The sequence below is a fragment of the Mangifera indica genome, chromosome 4 (assembly GCF_011075055.1).
Source record: "Mangifera indica cultivar Alphonso chromosome 4, CATAS_Mindica_2.1, whole genome shotgun sequence".
NCBI classification, from domain to species: domain Eukaryota; kingdom Viridiplantae; phylum Streptophyta; class Magnoliopsida; order Sapindales; family Anacardiaceae; genus Mangifera; species Mangifera indica.
In genome coordinates, this window is record NC_058140.1 from 11,235,772 (window position 1) to 11,255,315 (window position 19,544).

Here is a 19,544-nt window from a genome sequence, read left to right on the forward strand (position 1 = left end):
TTTTGTGTTCAAGTTCCACAATTATAAGTATGTCTTTTTCTTTTAAGTTGATCCACAGAAAGAAGAAGATAAACCGATAAATGACAATTCCTTTAAACCTAAAAGTAATTGTATAATGGTTTCTTGTACCACAGGGATGTAATTGAAAATTAGAGAGGGTTAACAATCTCTCTCATATACAAAAGGCCAAACGACTATTTCCCACTCAAGGTTTAGTGCAAACTTAATTTTTCACTCAGTAACTATTAAAAATTCAACTATCCAACTTACTGTCAGAAATAAAATTTTTATTTAATAAAAATATTTTAAAAATTATAAATTTATTACATTTTACCCCATCAGATTTCAAAACTAACAATTTTATCCTACCTTCCCTTACCCAAGGTTTGAAAAAGCAAAATTTTTCCCCTAGGGTTTTTGCAGTAGCTACGGGCAGCCAGACACAATGACATTGGCAGCGTTCTCCATCCCTCTCAGCTTCTCTCTCAATTGTGCACCATTTTCGACCATCTTCTCCTCTCATTGATTGCGTGACTAAGAGACTCAAATCTCATCTCTTCGTTGCACTATCGGTGAGGGGAGAAAACCATTGATGATAGTAAAAAATGGACTACGCTTGAGACAGAAGCCATGAGGGAGGGAGAACGCTGTTGTCTTTGACTGCCAACAACTGTTGTAAAAACTCAGAGGATAATGTAAGTTTTTCAAAGTTTTGATAGGGTCGACTTGGTTAGTTTTTAAACCTAGGGGATGGAAATGTGATAAATTTTTAGTTTTTAAAATATTTTTATTAAATAACAAATTTACCCCTATCAGTAATAGTGAAATTTAGCAAAAGGGTGGGTATTTGGATTTTTAATAGTAAACAAATAGGAAGTTGTGTTTGCACTAAACCTTGGGTGAGAAATAGTCATTTGGCCTATATAAAAATAATAAAATTATGTGGATAAATGATGACATGTCATTATGTGATTGAATATTATTTTATCTTTAATTTATAACTATCTAACCATATAATAAAACACTATTATTTGTGTATATAATACTGTTTATATAAAAAGGAAAATTAGCAAGGAAATAATATTAACACTTTCAAAATCTAATGAAAACAGAACGAGAAAGATGTCCTTCTCCCCACTAAATAGGGGTAATTTAGTCATTTAACTATTTTATTATCTTTTGTACATTTTCATGTTAAGGGTGACACAAGTGGGAAGAGGTCAACAAATAAGAATGCAAAACTGGACGGAATTATATGGAATTTTCGAGAGTAATATTATGCTTATATATTTTAAGTATATAAATATATACATATTTATAAGTGTCATTACATAATTAAATATTATTTTATCTTTAATTTAAAATTACTCAATCATACGATGATATATATAAATATATTTTCATTATACCGAGGTTGATATTCAAAATTGGCAATGCAAAGTAGAAAAAATATGTATCAGTGGGAGCACGTAAATCACGATATAATATTCAACTTATCTACTGTTCAAATTAATGATAGAAATGACTTGTTATTGAGCAGTTGGTCCTTACGCATGCAACTAACGTTCATGACAGTAACAGTTTAACAAGTTTTCTGTGGAGAGAAATGTAATTTCTAGATTTATACAACCAAATATAAGATTTTTGTTCTCTTCGATTTCATATGTTGAGTGATTTCAGAATGTTTTGGCGAGCGGTCGCTTTACTAGTTTTGTTGGACGTTGCTCTTTCAGCTTCTATCATCGAGGAATTACCAGGATTTCACGGTCATCTTCCCTTCAAACTTGAAACTGGGTAGGCCTTAAATTTTAACCTTGTATATATTTTCCTTGATTTCTTCTTCATTAATTTATATGCATGTTAAATTTTCAGGTAAGATAGATTATAATAATAGTAATAATTGTTGTTGTTAATTTTAAGTGCAGGTATATTGGAGTGGGTGATCTTGATGAAGTACAGCTTTTCTACTACTTCATTGCTTCTGAGAGGAGCCCAAAACAGGATCCTCTCCTTCTGTGGCTCACTGGAGGTCCTGGTTGTTCTGCTTTCTCTGGACTTGTATATGAAATTGGTATGTATCTAAATCTTTACTATTTTATCTTTGGCCAAAAGACAAGGTTAGTTGAAAGGACAAATTCTCATCCTTTAAGTTTTAAAAAGCTAAAATTTTATTTATCTTCCACTTTTGTTAATGAATTCTGTTAAATGAAAGGAGATATAGGTTATTTTACATAGAGACTTCTAGTTTCTCTGTATTTTCTTTTTTTCCCTTATTTTTTTATTTTTCCTTTTCCCTAATTTTTTATCTCCCTTTCCAAAAGTTTAGAGGGCAAATTGTAATTTTTTTAAATCTTCAGTGTTAATGACATTAGTAGGGGATTTTTACTTCTCAATATTTTAAAAAATGACAATTACAATCTAAAAATTGACTAAAATGTAAAATTTTAAAATTAGTTAGATTTTTTTTATTTTTATAAGTTCAAGTCTTAAATTTTTTAAATTTATCATTTATATTAAGTGTTAACTATAGTTGTGTAGTTTTAAGAAACAAACAAAGCAGACATTTCTAAAAAAGTTTAACAAATTCATCAACAAAAGTAAAAGTTGATGATATGTAAGAAAACTTAAAGGGTAGGTATTGTCATTTCGTCAAACGCCTTTACCTTTTCCCTGAGCATAAAACACAAAACTTTATATTACTTTGGTGAATGAAAATATTATTTCTTTTACAAGTATACATTCGGTGAATGAAGATATTAAAACACAAAACATTTATATTACTAGGAGTTCAAGAGGGTTGAAACACTGGCCATTAGTCAAGAGGCCAAAACACTTATTCCCACACAAGGTTTACTCTATTCATGAAGTTTCCCCCTTTAATTTTAGAAAATCCAAACACCTTGTCTTTGGATATGTGCATAAATATCGACAAAATAAAAAGTTCTCCCAAAAATACTATATCTAATAATATATGGGAGAAATTATTTATCTAGTTGTGTCCTTGATTAGACCTATATTTTTTGTAGGTCCATTATCTTTCAACTATGCAAATTCTAGTGGAAACAAACCACAATTTTCTTTAAATCCGTATTCGTGGACAAAGGTATATATGCATCAACCACCAATTATTATTTTTCTTTTTTAAATGAAAATATATATATGGTAAAGTCAAGTAACTGATAGATAGGATGTTTCTAAGGTTGCCAACATAATATTTTTGGATCAACCTGTTGGTACGGGATTCTCTTATGCAAAAAATTGGAAAGGATATAGTGTCATCAACGATACACTATCAGCCTCTGATACATACATTTTCTTGAGAAAGGTAAAATGCTATTTATTCCAATAAAAAATTAACAATATAATACGTACACATTTTTTAGTATACAATTAAGTAAGCTTTAAACTTTTACCACTCTCCACCACTTGCTTTTTGTTGGGTTATGTTTTATAGTGGCTTATGGCTCACCCAGAGTTTCTTGCAAATCCCCTTTATATCACTGGAGATTCTTATTCAGGAAAAATCGTTCCAATAGTTGCCAAGAAAATATCAGAAGGTAATTTATTGATATGCATGTCTATACTGTTGGAAACACTCTATATTATTAAATTGTTTTTCATTCTATTGCAGGTAACGAGGTTGGAAGTGAGCCAATGATGAATCTAAAAGTGATGATCCGACAATTTAATTTTTTTTGTTTTTTTAATCATTGATGCAAGCTTCATATTGCTTTAAAACCCAGTTTCTCACTGTTAATAATTAACCGTCAATAAATAGTAAAAATAATAAAATTATTTCCTCAATTTAGGTATCAATAAGGTTGAATTATTATACGGTAGTTATTTTAAAATTAAGAGAAAAATAAGGGTTAATGATATAATAATATGTTATCATTAATATCCAAATTAAGATATGGCAAACAATATTTAAGCTAATTTTCCTACATTATGACAAAAGAATTTAGAATGGATATTGATAATTTTGATGGTGTACTCAGGGATACGTGCTTGGCAACCCAGGTACAGATGTTAACAAAGACTACAATGCAAGAGTTCCGTTTGCTCAGTTAAAGACACTCATATCAGATGAACTCTATAAGGTGTCTTCTCCCATAAATGGTCTTAGAATTTCTTATTTTACAGTATACATGGCCGTAGTTTTACAGTATACAACTCTCAAAATTTTCAAATTTATTATATTGGAAGTCGACAGAAAGAAATTGCAAGGGGAAGTATGTTGATGCAGATCCAAACAACACACTATGCATCAAAGATCTTCTACAAGTCTATGGGGTAAACTGAGATTAATAGGTCTTATAGTTGTATTATTTTCTAAAGATATACAGATAAATTTTTTGTTTGAATTTTTTAGTGCTTAGAAAAAGTGAATACGGCACAAATATTGGAACCTCAGTGTAGTACTTTATCCCCGAAACCAAAGTCGACATTAAAGTGGGATTCAAGCATTCTCATAGAGGATTATGAATATTTTCTATCCTTGCCTCAACCTCCTCCTGAGCCATGGTGTCGGGTAAATCTCTTACTTCCATTAATCTTTTAATCAAAACAAGTAATCTACATTACTTCTAACTAACTTTCTTATTTTTTCAGAATTATAACTATCTGTATTCTTATATATGGGCTAACAATAAACTTGTTCAAAAGACTCTTCACGTAAGAGAGGTATAAAAATTCAACAACTAATCTATTAGTTAATTATATATATGTAAGTATAAACTTAACAGTGAAAATTACAACTATCAGGGGACTATAGAGAAATGGATAAGATGCAATAAGTCTTTAGTTTACACAGAAGATGTCATATCTGTCGTCGATTACCATCGATACCTTATCAAAAAGGGGTATAGGGCTCTCATTTATAGGTAAAAATAATTTTCAATTTTATATTGGTGATTGGTAATGTTACTATTAAGATTCAATCACAAAAAGCATTAATTTACTTTCTCCAAGAACATATATGCAGTGGTGATCAAGACATGGTAATACCATATGTGGGTACACAGGCTTGGATAAAATCTATGAATTTGACAATTCAATATGATTGGCAACCATGGTTTGTCGATGGCCAAATTGCCGGGTTAGTTGTTTTGTCAAGCTAATTTTTTTGTATATGTAGTATTACTCTTTTATATAAAACTATGCATACATATTTTTTCTATATAGGTACACAAGACAGTATTACGAAATTCCATCTAGTTTCACATTCACGACTGTGAAGGCAAGCATAATCTAGAGGAGAATCTTATATATTTTTTAATTATAATTTAGTAAATTAATTGTTATTTGAATTATAAAAATATTTTGCATTTGACAGGGAGGGGGTCACACAGCTCCAGAGTACAAGCCTAAGGAATGTTTGGCTATGATTAGTAGATGGTTGGCGTATTTTCCCCTCTAGTTATCAATATTGATGGGTGTTTAATTAAATATTATACCTTGGAAGGGTGACAAATTCTAATTTAAATTTTTTTGAGAAATAAATAAATCTTATACATTGCTACCTTCTTTTTACTTTTAGTTTATATTTCTTCTTTCTTTTACCAATAATTTAGCGTTACTTGAGTTTAAAAATTAATTCTTTAATTAAATGATTATGTTATTTAACGGTTGATGAAAGCGGTCCATAATTAATATGATCATCTCTTTGGCAATTACATTATTAATGAAAAGATGTGTATGAAGAACAAGAGCCGTGTATAGAGTCCCATGCTCAACATTCAGAGAGCCAAAAATATACTGCCATTGATATGTTTGTAGTTTCATTACTCATCATTTATTCAATCATAATAACCATTTTCATGTAAAAACTAGAATCTCAGGACTCATAAATTCAATATAATAACTCATCTAAGACGCAGGCAATTTAAAGATTTGTAAGATTTGCCTCGCAGGTCCAGATTTAGATAAATATTCAAAATTGGGAACTAGGCCAAAGGACTATTTTCCACCTAAGTTTTAATACAAATACAAATATATATTTGTGGGATTTTAAAAATCCAAACATCAACCCATGAGCTAATTTCTGTAAAAATTTTTTGTTATAGTTAAGGGTAAAATTGTTATTTTAATAATAATATGAAAAAATATATAATTTTATCTCATTTTCATTCTAAAATTATAGAAACTAGCAATTTCACCTCTGTCTAAACATTTTTAGTTTTAAAATGTGTCTACTTCCCCTTACCCTAGTTTTTTTTTCCCTCTCTAATCACCACCCCGTCTCTGGCTACTCTTCCTTTTTCCTCCGTTTGACCAGTTGTCTCTCATTGTCGAAATGGTTGGCTGATGCATGGGGTGGATGAAGATACACCCCGGAGATCTCTTCATCTGACAAAGAGATGAAGAGATCTTTGTCTCTTCGTGTCTTTGTCAAAATGAAAAGATCTCTAGGAGATCTGGAAAGAAGCACCGTGTCATCATCGAAGGTAGCTTGAGCACTGGAGATAAGCAAAAGTAGACAAAATGAGAGGTCATCAGAGTAATCTAAAGTTGAAGAAGGGGGTTAAACTGAAGTTTTTAAAAGTTTAGGGAGGCGACTGAAATGGAAAAAAGATGGAAACCCTAGTTTTGGAGGGGAAAATATGACTTTTTAAAGTTAGAAAACTTTATACATGGGTGAAGTTGCTATTTTTTAAAACCTAGTGGGAAAAATAAATGAATTATATATTTTTTTAATGTTATTATTAAAATAACGATTTTACCCTCCACTTTAACTGAATTTTAATGGAAATTCGCTCATGGTGGATGTTTGGATTTTTTAAACTCCACAGATATATATTTGTCTTTGTATTAAAACTTTGGTGGGATATAGTTCTTTGGCCTTGACAACTATTAATTAACTATTGTCTCTACTGAATCATTTCCATGACCAAACCAGAAGAAAAATTACTATATTCTTTCAGTGCAGAGTCCATGGTTTCCGCAACTTTTGATAATGTCAAATAACAATTGGTAAATCGCACAGAATCCGTCCTAAGTAGAAGAGGCTAGCCGCTAGCTAGTTGTTCTATCACTTCTGATATGAAACTTCCATCTCTTGATTTTATTTACTGGATGGCTTTACATGGTAAATGTATATGGATATATAATATATGTATATATTATAGGTTGAAAGACTTATTCTCAACAAAGTTTAGTGCATTCACAAACTTTTATCCATTAAGTTTTAAAAACTTAAATATTCACCTATCTGTTAAATTTTGTAGTTGGTAACAGAAGTAAATATGTCATTTATTGATTTTATTTAAAGAAACACTACGTCATCACTGGAAGGTAGCTCAAGCACTAGAGAGAAGCAAAAGTCGACGAAGAGAGAGGTAGTCAAGTAATCTAAAGTTGAATAGGGGGTTAAACAAAGTTTTCAAAAGTTTGAGGGGCAACTGAAATGGGAAAAAGATGGAAACCCTAGGTTTTGAAAGGATATAGTGTCATTTATTGATTTTATTTAAAAAAAGAAATATTAATCCCTTTTCCTATGTTAGTTTTGAAAACTAACGATTTTCTCCTTAGGTTAGCTTTAAAAAGTTAGTTTTTCACCCTACCACCATCTAAGGTTTACATATTTTAGGGTTAAAATGGCCCCTCAAAGTTCAAAACATTACACTTGCACCCCTAATAAATGCATTTTCTCTCATTATGTGCGATTCATCATGATGGATTTCCTAGGACATGTTGGTAAATGAGGTTAAGGACTGGCACAAGCTTGATATCCTAGTACATGGTGGAAACAAAGACAAGCAACCACCCCACAAACTTGATTTCCCAAGACATGGTGACAAAGGTGAGAAGGAACTATCGAAACACAAAGCACCGCATGGGCATATGTTGGAAGAGAAAATTGAGGACTCATATAAGGCTAATTTCCTATGACATGGTGGCAAATGAGAAAAGCAACCATCAAAACACAAGCCACTGTATAGACACATGTTGGAGGAGGAAGTTAAGGATTCACACAAGCCTAATTTCCTAGGACATGGCGGCAAGGCAGAGAAATAACCATTGAAACACAAACCAACACATGAGCACATTTTGGCGGAGCAAGTTGAGGACTCACATAAGCCTAACTTCCTTGGACATGGCAAAGGAGAGGAACAACCACCATACAATGTAAAAGCCCTTAACTCTTGTGGAAGATAAGGATATATCCATATAGGCCACCCAAGAAGCTCAAGCCACCAACTTCTAGGAAGAAGGAACCAAAGCCCTATACTAAGCCACCCCATAAGCCACCATCAACCAACTGATATATCAATAAAAGTTTAAATATATCTAGAAATAAGAGACCTTGCACTGTGCAAATCATATAATAATTTCTTGAGAGTAGTATTCTATTTTATGTATCAATTACTACTCTATAGGAGTTTTATTTGTTTTGCTTTGGTCACTAGAATGTTTATTGTGACTTGACTCTTACATGATGTGTTAAAAGAGAGCACTGCCTCTCTCTTTCTCTCTCCAGAATTTTCTACACTGTCTCCCATTGCAACTTGCAAGTGTTGTCGCTATCCAAAGCTCCAATTTTTTCCTTGCATATTGTTACCTCTAAAAGTTTGAAGAAATATTAAAGTCAATTAATTTACTGACATTAAATTAGTATATATATGAGTCAAGTGTTGGCATTTGGGTGTGCAATAAAAGCAACCAATGAGTGTGCAAAATAAAATAGTTGTGAGTATGTAGATAAGTAAAGAGTGGTTATGTGTAGTAAAATAAAAGTGTGTTATGTACGCAAAATATTAGTGCGGGTGAGTTAGCGATGTAAGTATGGGTTTGTACAAGTTCAGTATTAATAATATTATCATTTTATAATCACCACTCTTGTTCAACAAGTGGTATCAGAGTAGGCGGTCAAGGACCATGATCAGAGAGATTTTAAAAGTCATCAAAACTGTGATCATGGAAGTTATGAAGGAGTAACACGTTGATAGGGTAATTAGTAGTTAAGTCATATAGAAACTCTACTAGTGTACAGTTTAGGACTGTGAAGCTAATTGGTTAAGGACCAAGCTTGATATATTGTTAGGCATTATTACCTAGTCATTATGGCAGATTTTTCAAGTTCACTCGGTAGAATCGAGAAGCCCAATAACTCCAATTATAATAGTTGGAGTGCTCGTATTTGGTTTTATTTATTGGGACAAGATTTATGGAATATTGTTAAAGGTGGAGACACCACACCACCCATGGATGCCAAGGAATTAAAGGAATGAAAGATTAAAGCCAGCAAGGCTTTGTACGTTCTTGCGGTAACTGTTAAAGATCAATGGCTATAATACATTAAGAGTGCAAAAACATCGAATGAGGCTTGGGATATATTAATAGCTATATTTGCAAGAACAAATTATGCAACATTACAATGCTTGGAAATTAAGCTTTAGTTGATCTCACAATAAGACATGATAGTAAGCCAATACTTCTTGAAAGTTAAATTTCTTTGTTATGAAATTTTCAAATTAGACCTTCAAAATATGATCATTGAGACAAGGAAGAGGAGAATTATTATTCATGGTTTGAGGTCAAAATATAGTGGAATAGTTACAACCACTCGTGGATGGGTGAAAAAGCCAACATTGTTAGAGTTGGAAAATTTATTAGCTAATCAATAAACTTTAAATAAACAAATGTCCAACATTGTCAGAGTTGAAGAATTTATTGACTAATTAATAAAATTTAAATAAACAAATGTCTAAAGTCTCAATAAAAGATGAGGAGAATGTTCTTTTTAATAATAAAAGAGGATACAAAGATTAAAAAAAAAAAAAGTCAAGGAGATAGGCAAAAATAGTTAGATGGAAGGAGCTCTCAACTAAGGGGAGCTCGTCAAAATTGTGATGGAAATCTCAATCAAGAGAAAAGCAGTTAGAGGCGTAACAACATTTGCTATAATTATGGGAAGAAAGACTACTTCGCCAGAGATTGTCAATTTAGATGAATAGAAGGAAATACAGTAACTTTGACCATGAAAGAGAATGATAATGAAGAAGAATGAGATTTTCAAACATCATATGTAGCTAAAAATTCAAAAGAGCTTGCAACCTCCTGTGTCGCTGAGTTAGATGATGATGCAACAATCTTTATCTTGGTAAAAAATGAAATTAATTATAATAATGATTGGATAGTAGACTTAGGCTGCTTTAATTATATGATTGGAGATCAAGACAAGCTTTCAAGCATGTCTGAATATAAGAAAAGATGAATAGCTGTCACTCTGGACAACTCAAGGTTGCCTATTACACATGTAGGCCAAATAGTGATAACACTTCGATTCAGCTCATAGTAGGTCAAACTACAAAATGTCTTCCATGTGAAAAGATTAAAGAATATCTTATTGTTGGTATCACAACTCATAGCTTTGAGTAACTATATCATGTTCAACCCGAGTGATGTTAAGGTGTACAAAGTTTGAAGCCTACAAGTACACTGATCATGAAGGGACGTCGGTTAGAGTTTTTCTATGTAATGTGAACATAAACAACATATGTAGACAAGATAAGGAAAAGTGAGACACCAGATTTATGACATGCTAAGATTGGACACGTGAGTTACCATAAATTTAAAGTGATGATGAAGAAAGGTATGCTTAAAGGTCTAGCACAGTTAGACATAAAAGAAGACATAGTGTGTAGCGGATGCCAATATGAGAAGGCTCATCAACTTCGATATGAGAAGTCAACATACAAGAGTAAGGTATCTTTTGAGTTGATACACTCATATGTATTTAGGCTAGAGAAGCATGCATGGATCAGTAGATTCAAGTATATGATAACCTTTGTCAATGACTTCTCCAGGTATGTCTGGGTTTATTTTTTGAGAGAAGAAGTAGAAACCCTTTCCACATTCAAGGAATTCAAGGAGAATATTGAAAAAGAAGTAGAGAAAGATATAATGTATATGTGCAAACAACAAGGGAGAATACACATCATATGAGCAATTTTCTTGTCCAAACATATTGTGACAAAATAAAGTTGTTAAAAGAAAGAATCGCCACTTGGTAGAGACTTGTAGAAGCATGTTACTTGCAAAGAACGTCCTACCTTGTTTTTAGGCTAAATGTATGAAAACAATAGCACATGTGATTAATAGGATACCACAAGCAAAGTTTGGTTTTAAGTCACCTTTTAAGAAGCTGTGGAGTCTTAAGCCTAGGTGAGTCATTTTAGAATATTTTGATGTATCTATTATATGTTCATGTCTAATAATCAACAAAGCAAGTTTGATAAAAAGGTTATCCATTACATATTTGTGGGATATGATAATCAGAGAAAAGGCTAGAAATATTATGATCCAACGACAGGCCAATGTTACATATCAAGGAATGTGGTATTTGACAAGACATTCTTATAGTGGTCACTAAAGGTAGATTTACTATTAGATTCCAGAGAGATTAAAGAAAAGCTCTGAGAATAGGTAAAAGAAAATGATAAGTTTGAAAATAGGCAACTAAGTGAATAAGAGCAACAAATCGTAGAACGCCAAAAGGCTAGGCTCAAGTCCTTTGAAAGATTAAATAGTCCATGGCAAAGTCTAGTACCTCTATGGGCAATGAAATAACTTCAATTAATAGAGCAAAAACAGTAATCATCTTAACTTAGGAGGTCAATAATGTTATGCAAACCAAATCCCAAATATGCGAATGCAACATTAACAGAAGATCTTAGAATAGTAAACAACTCAACATGGCCACATATGAGATCAATGATACATAAGAGTAAGTAGTGAAGGGGAGTGTTAAAATAGAGCACCACCTCTCTCTTTATCTCTTGAGAATTTTCTACACTGCCTCCCATTACAACTTATAAGTGTTATCGCCATCCAAAGCTCTAACTTTTTCCTTGTATGCTACTGCTTGTAAAACTTGAAGAAATATTAAAGTTAGTTAATTTACAAACATTAAACCAACATATTTATGAGTCAAATGTTGGCATTTTGGTGTGCAATAGAAGCAGCCAGTGAGTGTGCATAATAAGAGAGTTGTAAGTGTGCAGAGAATCAAAGAGTGAGTGTCTGCAATAAAATAAAAGTCTGTGTGTTGAATAAGCAAAATATTAGTAAGGGAGAGTTAGCGGTGTAAGTGTTAATGAGTGAGTTTTTGTGTAAGTGTGCAGTTGTGCAATTTTGCAATTGGGTTTAAGTTTTCCCCAACCTCTTCTCATCAATAGACTTCTGATGTATACGAAGGAGTACAGTTCGTTCGATAAATTCCTACTCTCTATCTATCTCTGAGATGTTTGGATTTTTCAAAACTCAATGGACATGTAAAAGAGAAATGTTATTCTCACTTGAACCAAGACATAACTTTTACTTGTTCAAATAACAATTAAAGTGCAAAATATTAGTAAGGGTGAGTTAGCAATGCAAGTGTTAGTGAGTGAGTTTTTGTGTAAGTGTGCATTTGTGCAATTTGGCAAATGTTCAATATTAATAATATTGTCGTTTTATAATAACCACTCTTGTTCAACATGATGAGCAACACTTTTCTCATCTTATGTGGTCATGTAGACTTTTCAGCTCGTCATGATATATTTGAGATTTTCTATTGTTCACTGTTTTATATGCTTTTTATTTTTATCATTCTTTTAACTTTTATCAATTAAGATTTTATCTATCACAAATAACATTCAATCTTATTTTATTAACCTCTATATAATGAAAATAAATAAATAATGGAGAGATAGAAAAATTCATTAACAATTCACATAATTACATCAATTAACATTAATGTGTAGATAGGCTTTTATAAGGGATATTTTATGTTTTGCCTTTAAAATTAACCGCTTATATAAAAATACCATAGTTTTCACACACTAAGCATTTTTACCATAAAGTTTGCTAAAATATCTAAACTACTCTTGTCTTCAACCTTATAAACACAAGGGAGGGAGAGTTGAGCTTTTCACAACAAAAATCACATATCTTCGAAATATTTTGCTGGAAAATCATCCAAATTCAAGTCAATGTTGATGGATACCCCTTATTTTATATGTTTTCTTATTTAACAATTGAAAATCAAAGAATGTATAGTAGATTCATATTGTAATTTCATGTGAAATATAATTTACTATTGTTTCATAATGTTTTATTGTTTAATGTTGTTAAAATGTAGTTGGATTATTGATAGTTAAACTTGGAATCAGTTGACAAAGATCCAGATAAATTCTAGATCAAAAACAACATGAAGAACTACTTGGCTTAAAGCCAACCCTTGCTAGTTCTACCAACTTGTTCTTCTAGACCCATAAATCCCAAATGTTGTTATCTGATGTGTTTTTGGGTTGGCATTTTTGTTAACCCAAAGGTTGGATTTATGTTAAGGTTTGATGTAAATGCTAACTTGTTCAATGCAAATATCCAAAAATAGAAAACAAAATACTCATCCAACACTTAATTCAATCCATAAATAACTATCCATTTAACAAATCTATATGAAGAATCCATTCAATATCTCGAACAAAAGTGAAACAAACTAACTTGTCGTCCTACCATGGCATCGAAAGACAACTAATCCTTGAAGATTCATCCTCATTGTCTACTGTAATCGATGAAGGTTATCCAATTGTTAACTGTGAATCCTTGAAATTATCGATGAATGTCTGCTTCAACCAAGGAATATTGGATTTATTTAAATCCAATATTTTGCTTGCTTTTTCAAATATTCCCTTATAAGACTGTGAAGTTGAATCACAAGAATGGTTTTTTAGATATTCCCCTACAAGGTTGCTACCAATGCGTCATAGGAGGATACTCGTCCACAATGAAAGCAAGGGTATTTTAGGGTTTTTATACCTTTGGTGGTATATTTGTTAAATCTTTGAAACATGTGATAATTATGTATAGATGGTTAATTTTAAAGATAAAAAATTTAATATCCCTTTTTCATAAACTTAATTGAAATCTCTATTATAATTACAAATATATATATATATATATATATATATATATATATATATATATATATATATATATATATATATATATATTTCAAAAATGAAATCTATATTGAAATAGAAGAAAAGGAAAGTGTGCAAACTTAAAAAGTTTTTCTATGGCTTTAAGTAGTCTTGAGAGCGTGGTTTAAAAGATTCAACACTACATTTCATTAACATGATTACAAGAAAGCAGAGGAATGCTTAATTGTTTATATGGGTGATGTATATCATAATCATAGGTGATAATAACTAAGAAATGGAGAATCTCAAAAAGAAATTGAAGACAAAAATTTAATTTATAAATCAAGGAAAACTAAGATATTTCTTACGGATGAAGGTGGTTAAAAGTAAGAAGGATATTTTCAATTCTAAAAGAATAAATTATTGACCTTTTGAGAGTGTCATGGTAAGCTTTAGAGTAAACCCAATGGCACATTTTTAGAGAAAAGTTAGATAGGGCAAGAAGCTGAAAGTAATTTAATAATGGATAAAAGAAGGGATCAACAATTAGTAGTTAAGGTAATTTACTTATCTTATACTTGACCAAATATTTCACATATTGTAAGTATAGTGAATTAGTTTATGCATCAAACACATCTTGATGTTGCTAACCATATCTTGAGATACCCAAAGAAGACACATGGGTGAAGACCTACTGTTCAAGAAAAGTGAAGAAAAATGAATTTTACAATTTGGTAATGTAGATTAGGGTTGGTTCTAGTGAAGAAAATAGGTTGATGTTCGACTATTATACGAAGTTATGAGCAACTAAGTAACTTAGAGAAGCAAAAGCCAGTTTGTGGTAGCTCGTAACATTGTATAGATTAAGTGTAAAACCATCATTTACGGAAATTTTGAAGCTAATTGGTTGGAAAGATTGATGAAGGATTTGCAAATCCCTTTATCCATTCTATCAAAACTGTCTGATCCAATATAATCGAATGAAATATGTCAAAATTGACAAGAGTTTTATCAAACAAGATGTCAAATGAGGCATCAACTTGTCCTATATCCTTGAAAAATCTCAAGAAGTGGATGTCCTTATCAAAGCTACTTCATCATAGGCCTAGATACGAGTCGAGTCGGCGTAATCTTGGGGCCAACTCTGCTCAGTATAACTCAGTTTGAATTCATTTTTTGTGAATTCAAACTAAATTCGAATCATAGAATATGGCTCGTTTTGAAAATGAGTTGAATTTGAAACCAGATTAAATTTTGTTTGGTTTGGCTCATAAGCCAACCATTAGCTCAGCTCAAACCGAGCCAAGTTATGGCTCATACGAGCTGGCTCAACTATGTAATAAATATTCAACTTTCCAAAATTCAAAAAACTAATAAATATCTAATTGCACTCCTACTTTCGTCTCACAACTTCTCATGTAAATTCTAACATTTCCATTTTTACACTCCACTTAACTTTTCAAAACAGAATCTCTTTCCATCTAGATAAAATTTCTCACTATCTCCACGTTTGTTTCCCTCCTCTTTATCACTGTCTCTCTTCTCCACCATTTTTTTTTTCCTTCCTTTTTATCACTTTCTCTTCGCTAGGGCTGGATTCGAGTCAAGCCGAGCTTGACCTCGAGCTCGACTCGATTTATATATAGCTGAGCTCGAGACTCGAGTTCGAGCTTAGGCTTGTCGAGCTCATGAAAGCAAAGCTCAAACTCAGCTCGAATTTGGCTCGACTCGTTTTTTGTTATTAAAATGACGTCATTTTAATACATATTGATCAAAACGACGTTATTTTATATCAAAATTTTTAATTGGAAAATTTGGCGAATAGCTCGAGCTCAAGTGAGCTCATATAGTGTTGGCTCGTTTCGAGCTCATTTGAGCCGAGCTTGAGTTCAAGCTTGAATGGGCTCAGTTCGAGTCTAGCCCTACTCTACGCCACCATTTCTTCCTTCTTCTTCTATCACTCTCTCTCCTTCACACAAACAAGAGACAACAGAAAGAAAAAATAGTTCATTAAACTTTGGTATACTAATGAAAGAGAGAGAGAATTTCTGAGAAAGGAATCTAATTGGCAGAGAGTACGAGAGAATCATTTTCTCTCCATATCTCTCCCATCACTTTCTCTCATTTTCTTTGGACTTTGGTGTGGCTATCATCGGTAGATTATAAATATTTCTGATGAATTTAGGCTAAAAAATTGAGCTACGAACCTCAAATTTTTCTTTCAAGCTAAACTTAAATCTTCATTTTGATTAGCTCAATGAACTTGAATCGAACTCGAACTACCTCTAAAATCATTCGAGCAACCTATGTTTGAACTCGATTTGGTTCGAATCCACCCCTACTTTATCATGCAAAGTGGTAATTTAGTCATTAACACTTAGGAAATCTAATGAAAATATGAGAAAGATAGTACTTCTCCCCACTAAATAGGGGTAATTTAGTCATTTAATTCTTTTATTACCTTTTGAACATTTTCATGTTAAGAGTGGTAGAAGTCAGACAAGGTCAACAAGTAGTTATGCAAAATTGGAGGGAATTTTGCGAAATTTAAACAAATTTTTTTATAGTATCCTTAGCATGACTATGAGGTCTAGTTTAATTGGTAACATGGTAGTCAAATTATATATTTTATTGTATATCAAAAAATTAATAATCTATATCGTATCATATTATAGGATTTTTAAAATAAAATGATTAAATATTAATAAAAATACAAAATTTAATTGATTTGTCATTATTTTGAAAAATATCGCAAACATTTTTAAAATTTTAAAATATTTCATATATACTTTTACTATAAATTTTTTTTTTTCTAAAAATATGTATCAGTCTATATCAATAATATATATTATACTGTAGTCTTATATAGCAAGATAGATCTATGATTGGCATTGCAGAGTAGGAAAAATATGTATCAATTGGAGCACGTGAATCATAATATAACATCAACTCCTCTCTTGTCATAGTGGTGTTGGCCATTCAACTCATCTGCTATTCAAAATTAATAATAGAAAAATGACCTGTTATTGAGCAGTTGGTCCTCACGTTTCTAACATTCAAACATTAACACTTTTCAAGTTTTGTGCGGTGAGAATTTACTCTGTTTATCATGAGTCTGGCATCCCCTTTTTTCATTTATTTTGTGTTTATTTAAACTAAGAAGAAGTCTAAATTTTCAGTAAATGTCTGGAATCATTATAAATAAATGTATTTTTTACATTTATACAACCAAATAAATGATTTCACAATGTTGTGGCGAGCAGTTGGTTTACTAGTTTTGTTCGAAGTTGCTCTTTCAGCTTCTATCACCAAGGAATTACCAGGATTTCCCGGTCATCTTCCCTTCAAGCTTGTATATATTTTCCTTAATTTCTTCTTCATTCATTTATGCATGTTAAATTTTCATGTAACTCGTATAATAATTGTTGTTGTTTTAAAGTGCAGGTATATTGGAGTGGGTGATCTTGATGATGTACAGCTTTTCTACTACTTTATTAAGTCTGAGAGGAGCCCAAAACAGGATCCTCTCTTCCTGTGGCTGACTGGAGGTCCTGGTTGTTCTGGTTTCTCTGCACTTATATACGAGATTGGTATGTTCGTATCTAAGTGCTCGATATTTAATCTTTGGCCAAAGGATTATTTCCCACCCAAGGTTTGGTTAAATGACAAATTTTCACTCTTTAAATTTTAAAACATCAAATTTCCACTTATTATCTATTTCTATTAATGAATTTCGTTAAGTGAAAAAACATGGAAGTCATTTTACATAGATATTTCTATTTTCTCTCTATTTTCTTTTTCTTTCTTATTTTTTATTTTTCTTTTCCCTTTTTTTTTTATTTTCTTTTTCAAAATTTTGGGGGTAAATAAAATTTTAAAAATATTCAAAGTGTTAACAAAATTTATAAGGGATTTTTCCTAAATCAGAAAATATAAATGAATTTTTTTAAATAATCATTTCTTAAAAAATTTAACAGATTCATTAACAGAAGTGGTTGACAAGTGAGATTTTAGTTTTGTGAAATTCAAACGATAAGAATTTATCATTTGATCAAACCTTGGATAGGAAATAAACATTTGACTTTTATCTTTTCTTTGAACATAAAACACAAAACATTTATGTTACTTGGGTGAATAAAGGTATTATTTCCTTTACAAACACTATATCTAATAATATATGGAAGAAATTATTTATCTAGTTATGTCCTTGAGTAAACCCTATACTTATATTGTAGGGCCGTTATCTTTCAACTACGCAAATTCTAGTGGAAACAAACCACAAATTTCTTTGAATCCGTATTCATAGACAAAGGTATATATAAATCACCCACCAATTATTATTTTTCTTTTCTAAATGAAAATATATATGGTAAAGTCAGGTAATTGATAGACTTGATGTTTTTGAGGTTGCCAACATAATATTTTTAGATCAAACTGTTGGTATGAGATTTTCTTGTGTAAAAATTTGGAAAGGATATAATGCCATCAATGATACACTCTCAGCCACAGAAACATACATTTTCCTGCAAAAGGTGAGACAATATTTGTTCTTATAAAAAAAATGAGTAATATTATATGTACATATTTTTTAGTATACAATTTCTAATAAGTTAATACAACGTGGACTTTAAACTTTTAGCTTGTGGACATTACACTCTCCATTTGTTCTTTTTTTGGTTATGTTTTGTAGTGGCTTATGGCTCACCCAGAGTTTCTTGCAAATTCCCTTTATATCACTGGAGATTCTTATTCTGGAAAAATCGTTCCAATAGTTGCCAAGAAAATATCGGATGGTAATTAATTGATATGCATGTCTATCTAAGTATCTCTTTTTAATTAATTAATTTTCTACCATTTAACTTTTCATTCTTTTGCAGGGAATGAGGTCGGAGGTGAGCCAATGAGGAATCTGAAAGTAATAATCCGACAATTTAATTTTTTGATAATTAATGCAAGCTTTATGTTGTTTTATTATCCAATTTCTCATGGATAATAATTAACTATCAAATAGATAGTAAAAACAATAAAATTATATACACGTATAATAAGAATCAATTTAGGTATTATTTTTAAATTAAAAATAAAATAAAACTTAATTATATGATGACACATTATTATTAATATCCAATTGATGCTAATTATAAGTGCATATAACGTTACTTTTAGGAAAGGCCAAACGACTTAAACCTACTCAAGGTTTATTGGATTCACAAATTAATGCTTGTTAAGTATGACAGTGTCGGAAATATTCATCCAAGACAGTGTCGGAAAAGGCAAAGAGATGACGTCAGAGGGAGAGAAAAGCTAGCTGGAGACGATGCCAAAAAAGTGAGGGAGAAAAGAAAGAAACCCTAGGAGAAAAATATAATATTTCAAAATTTAATTTTGAAGGAAATTTTTTGTTTTCTAAACCTATGATAGAAATAGATAATATTGTATTCTTTTAATATATTACTAGTTAAATAAAGACTTTATCACTTGAACTTAATTAGTTCTATTAATTTTAATAACCTATAAATAAGTGTATGAGTTTTCAATGTTTAACAGTTATTAATTTGAAAATGTAACAAACCCTGGGTGGAAATAACTCCTTTGGCCTTTAGGAAAAATACTACTATACATAATATACAAGAATTT

General features: G+C 31.2%; 1 protein-coding gene and 1 long non-coding RNA gene across 3 annotated transcripts; both read left to right on the forward strand.

Annotated features, from left to right (window-relative positions):
* Nucleotides 1-1,636: 1,636 nt before the first annotated feature.
* LOC123213084 (serine carboxypeptidase-like 17) lies at nucleotides 1,637-5,532 on the forward strand. Of its 2 annotated transcripts, none has more exons than XM_044632442.1 (14): nucleotides 1,637-1,794; nucleotides 1,926-2,071; nucleotides 3,027-3,103; nucleotides 3,200-3,325; nucleotides 3,455-3,557; nucleotides 3,632-3,669; nucleotides 3,999-4,100; nucleotides 4,207-4,293; nucleotides 4,373-4,531; nucleotides 4,612-4,683; nucleotides 4,765-4,883; nucleotides 4,985-5,098; nucleotides 5,185-5,239; nucleotides 5,336-5,532. In XM_044632442.1, exons 1-14 carry the CDS (start codon nucleotides 1,664-1,666, stop codon nucleotides 5,417-5,419), a joined length of 1,413 nt encoding a protein of 470 aa, XP_044488377.1. In that variant the 5' UTR covers nucleotides 1,637-1,663; the 3' UTR covers nucleotides 5,420-5,532. The 2 variants fall into 2 exon arrangements, with proteins under 2 accessions (XP_044488377.1, XP_044488379.1); XM_044632444.1 differs by having other exon boundaries at nucleotides 1,926-2,029.
* Nucleotides 5,533-18,158: 12,626 nt separating this feature from the next.
* On the forward strand, nucleotides 18,159-18,915 carry LOC123212851. Its single transcript, XR_006501625.1, has 3 exons — nucleotides 18,159-18,219; nucleotides 18,598-18,700; nucleotides 18,785-18,915. It is a non-coding gene; the product is annotated as an uncharacterized LOC123212851 (long non-coding RNA).
* Nucleotides 18,916-19,544: the final 629 nt, after the last annotated feature.

Coding starts and splice junctions, on each gene's coding strand:
- LOC123213084 (XM_044632442.1), top strand. CDS start 1,664: ATGTTGAGTGATTTCAGAATGTTTTGGCGAGCGGTCGCTTTACTAGTT. Junction 3,558..3,631: donor TGCCAAGAAAATATCAGAAG/GTAATTTATTGA, acceptor ATTCTATTGCAG/GTAACGAGGTTGGAAGTGAG. Junction 4,532..4,611: donor CTCCTGAGCCATGGTGTCGG/GTAAATCTCTTA, acceptor TTATTTTTTCAG/AATTATAACTATCTGTATTC.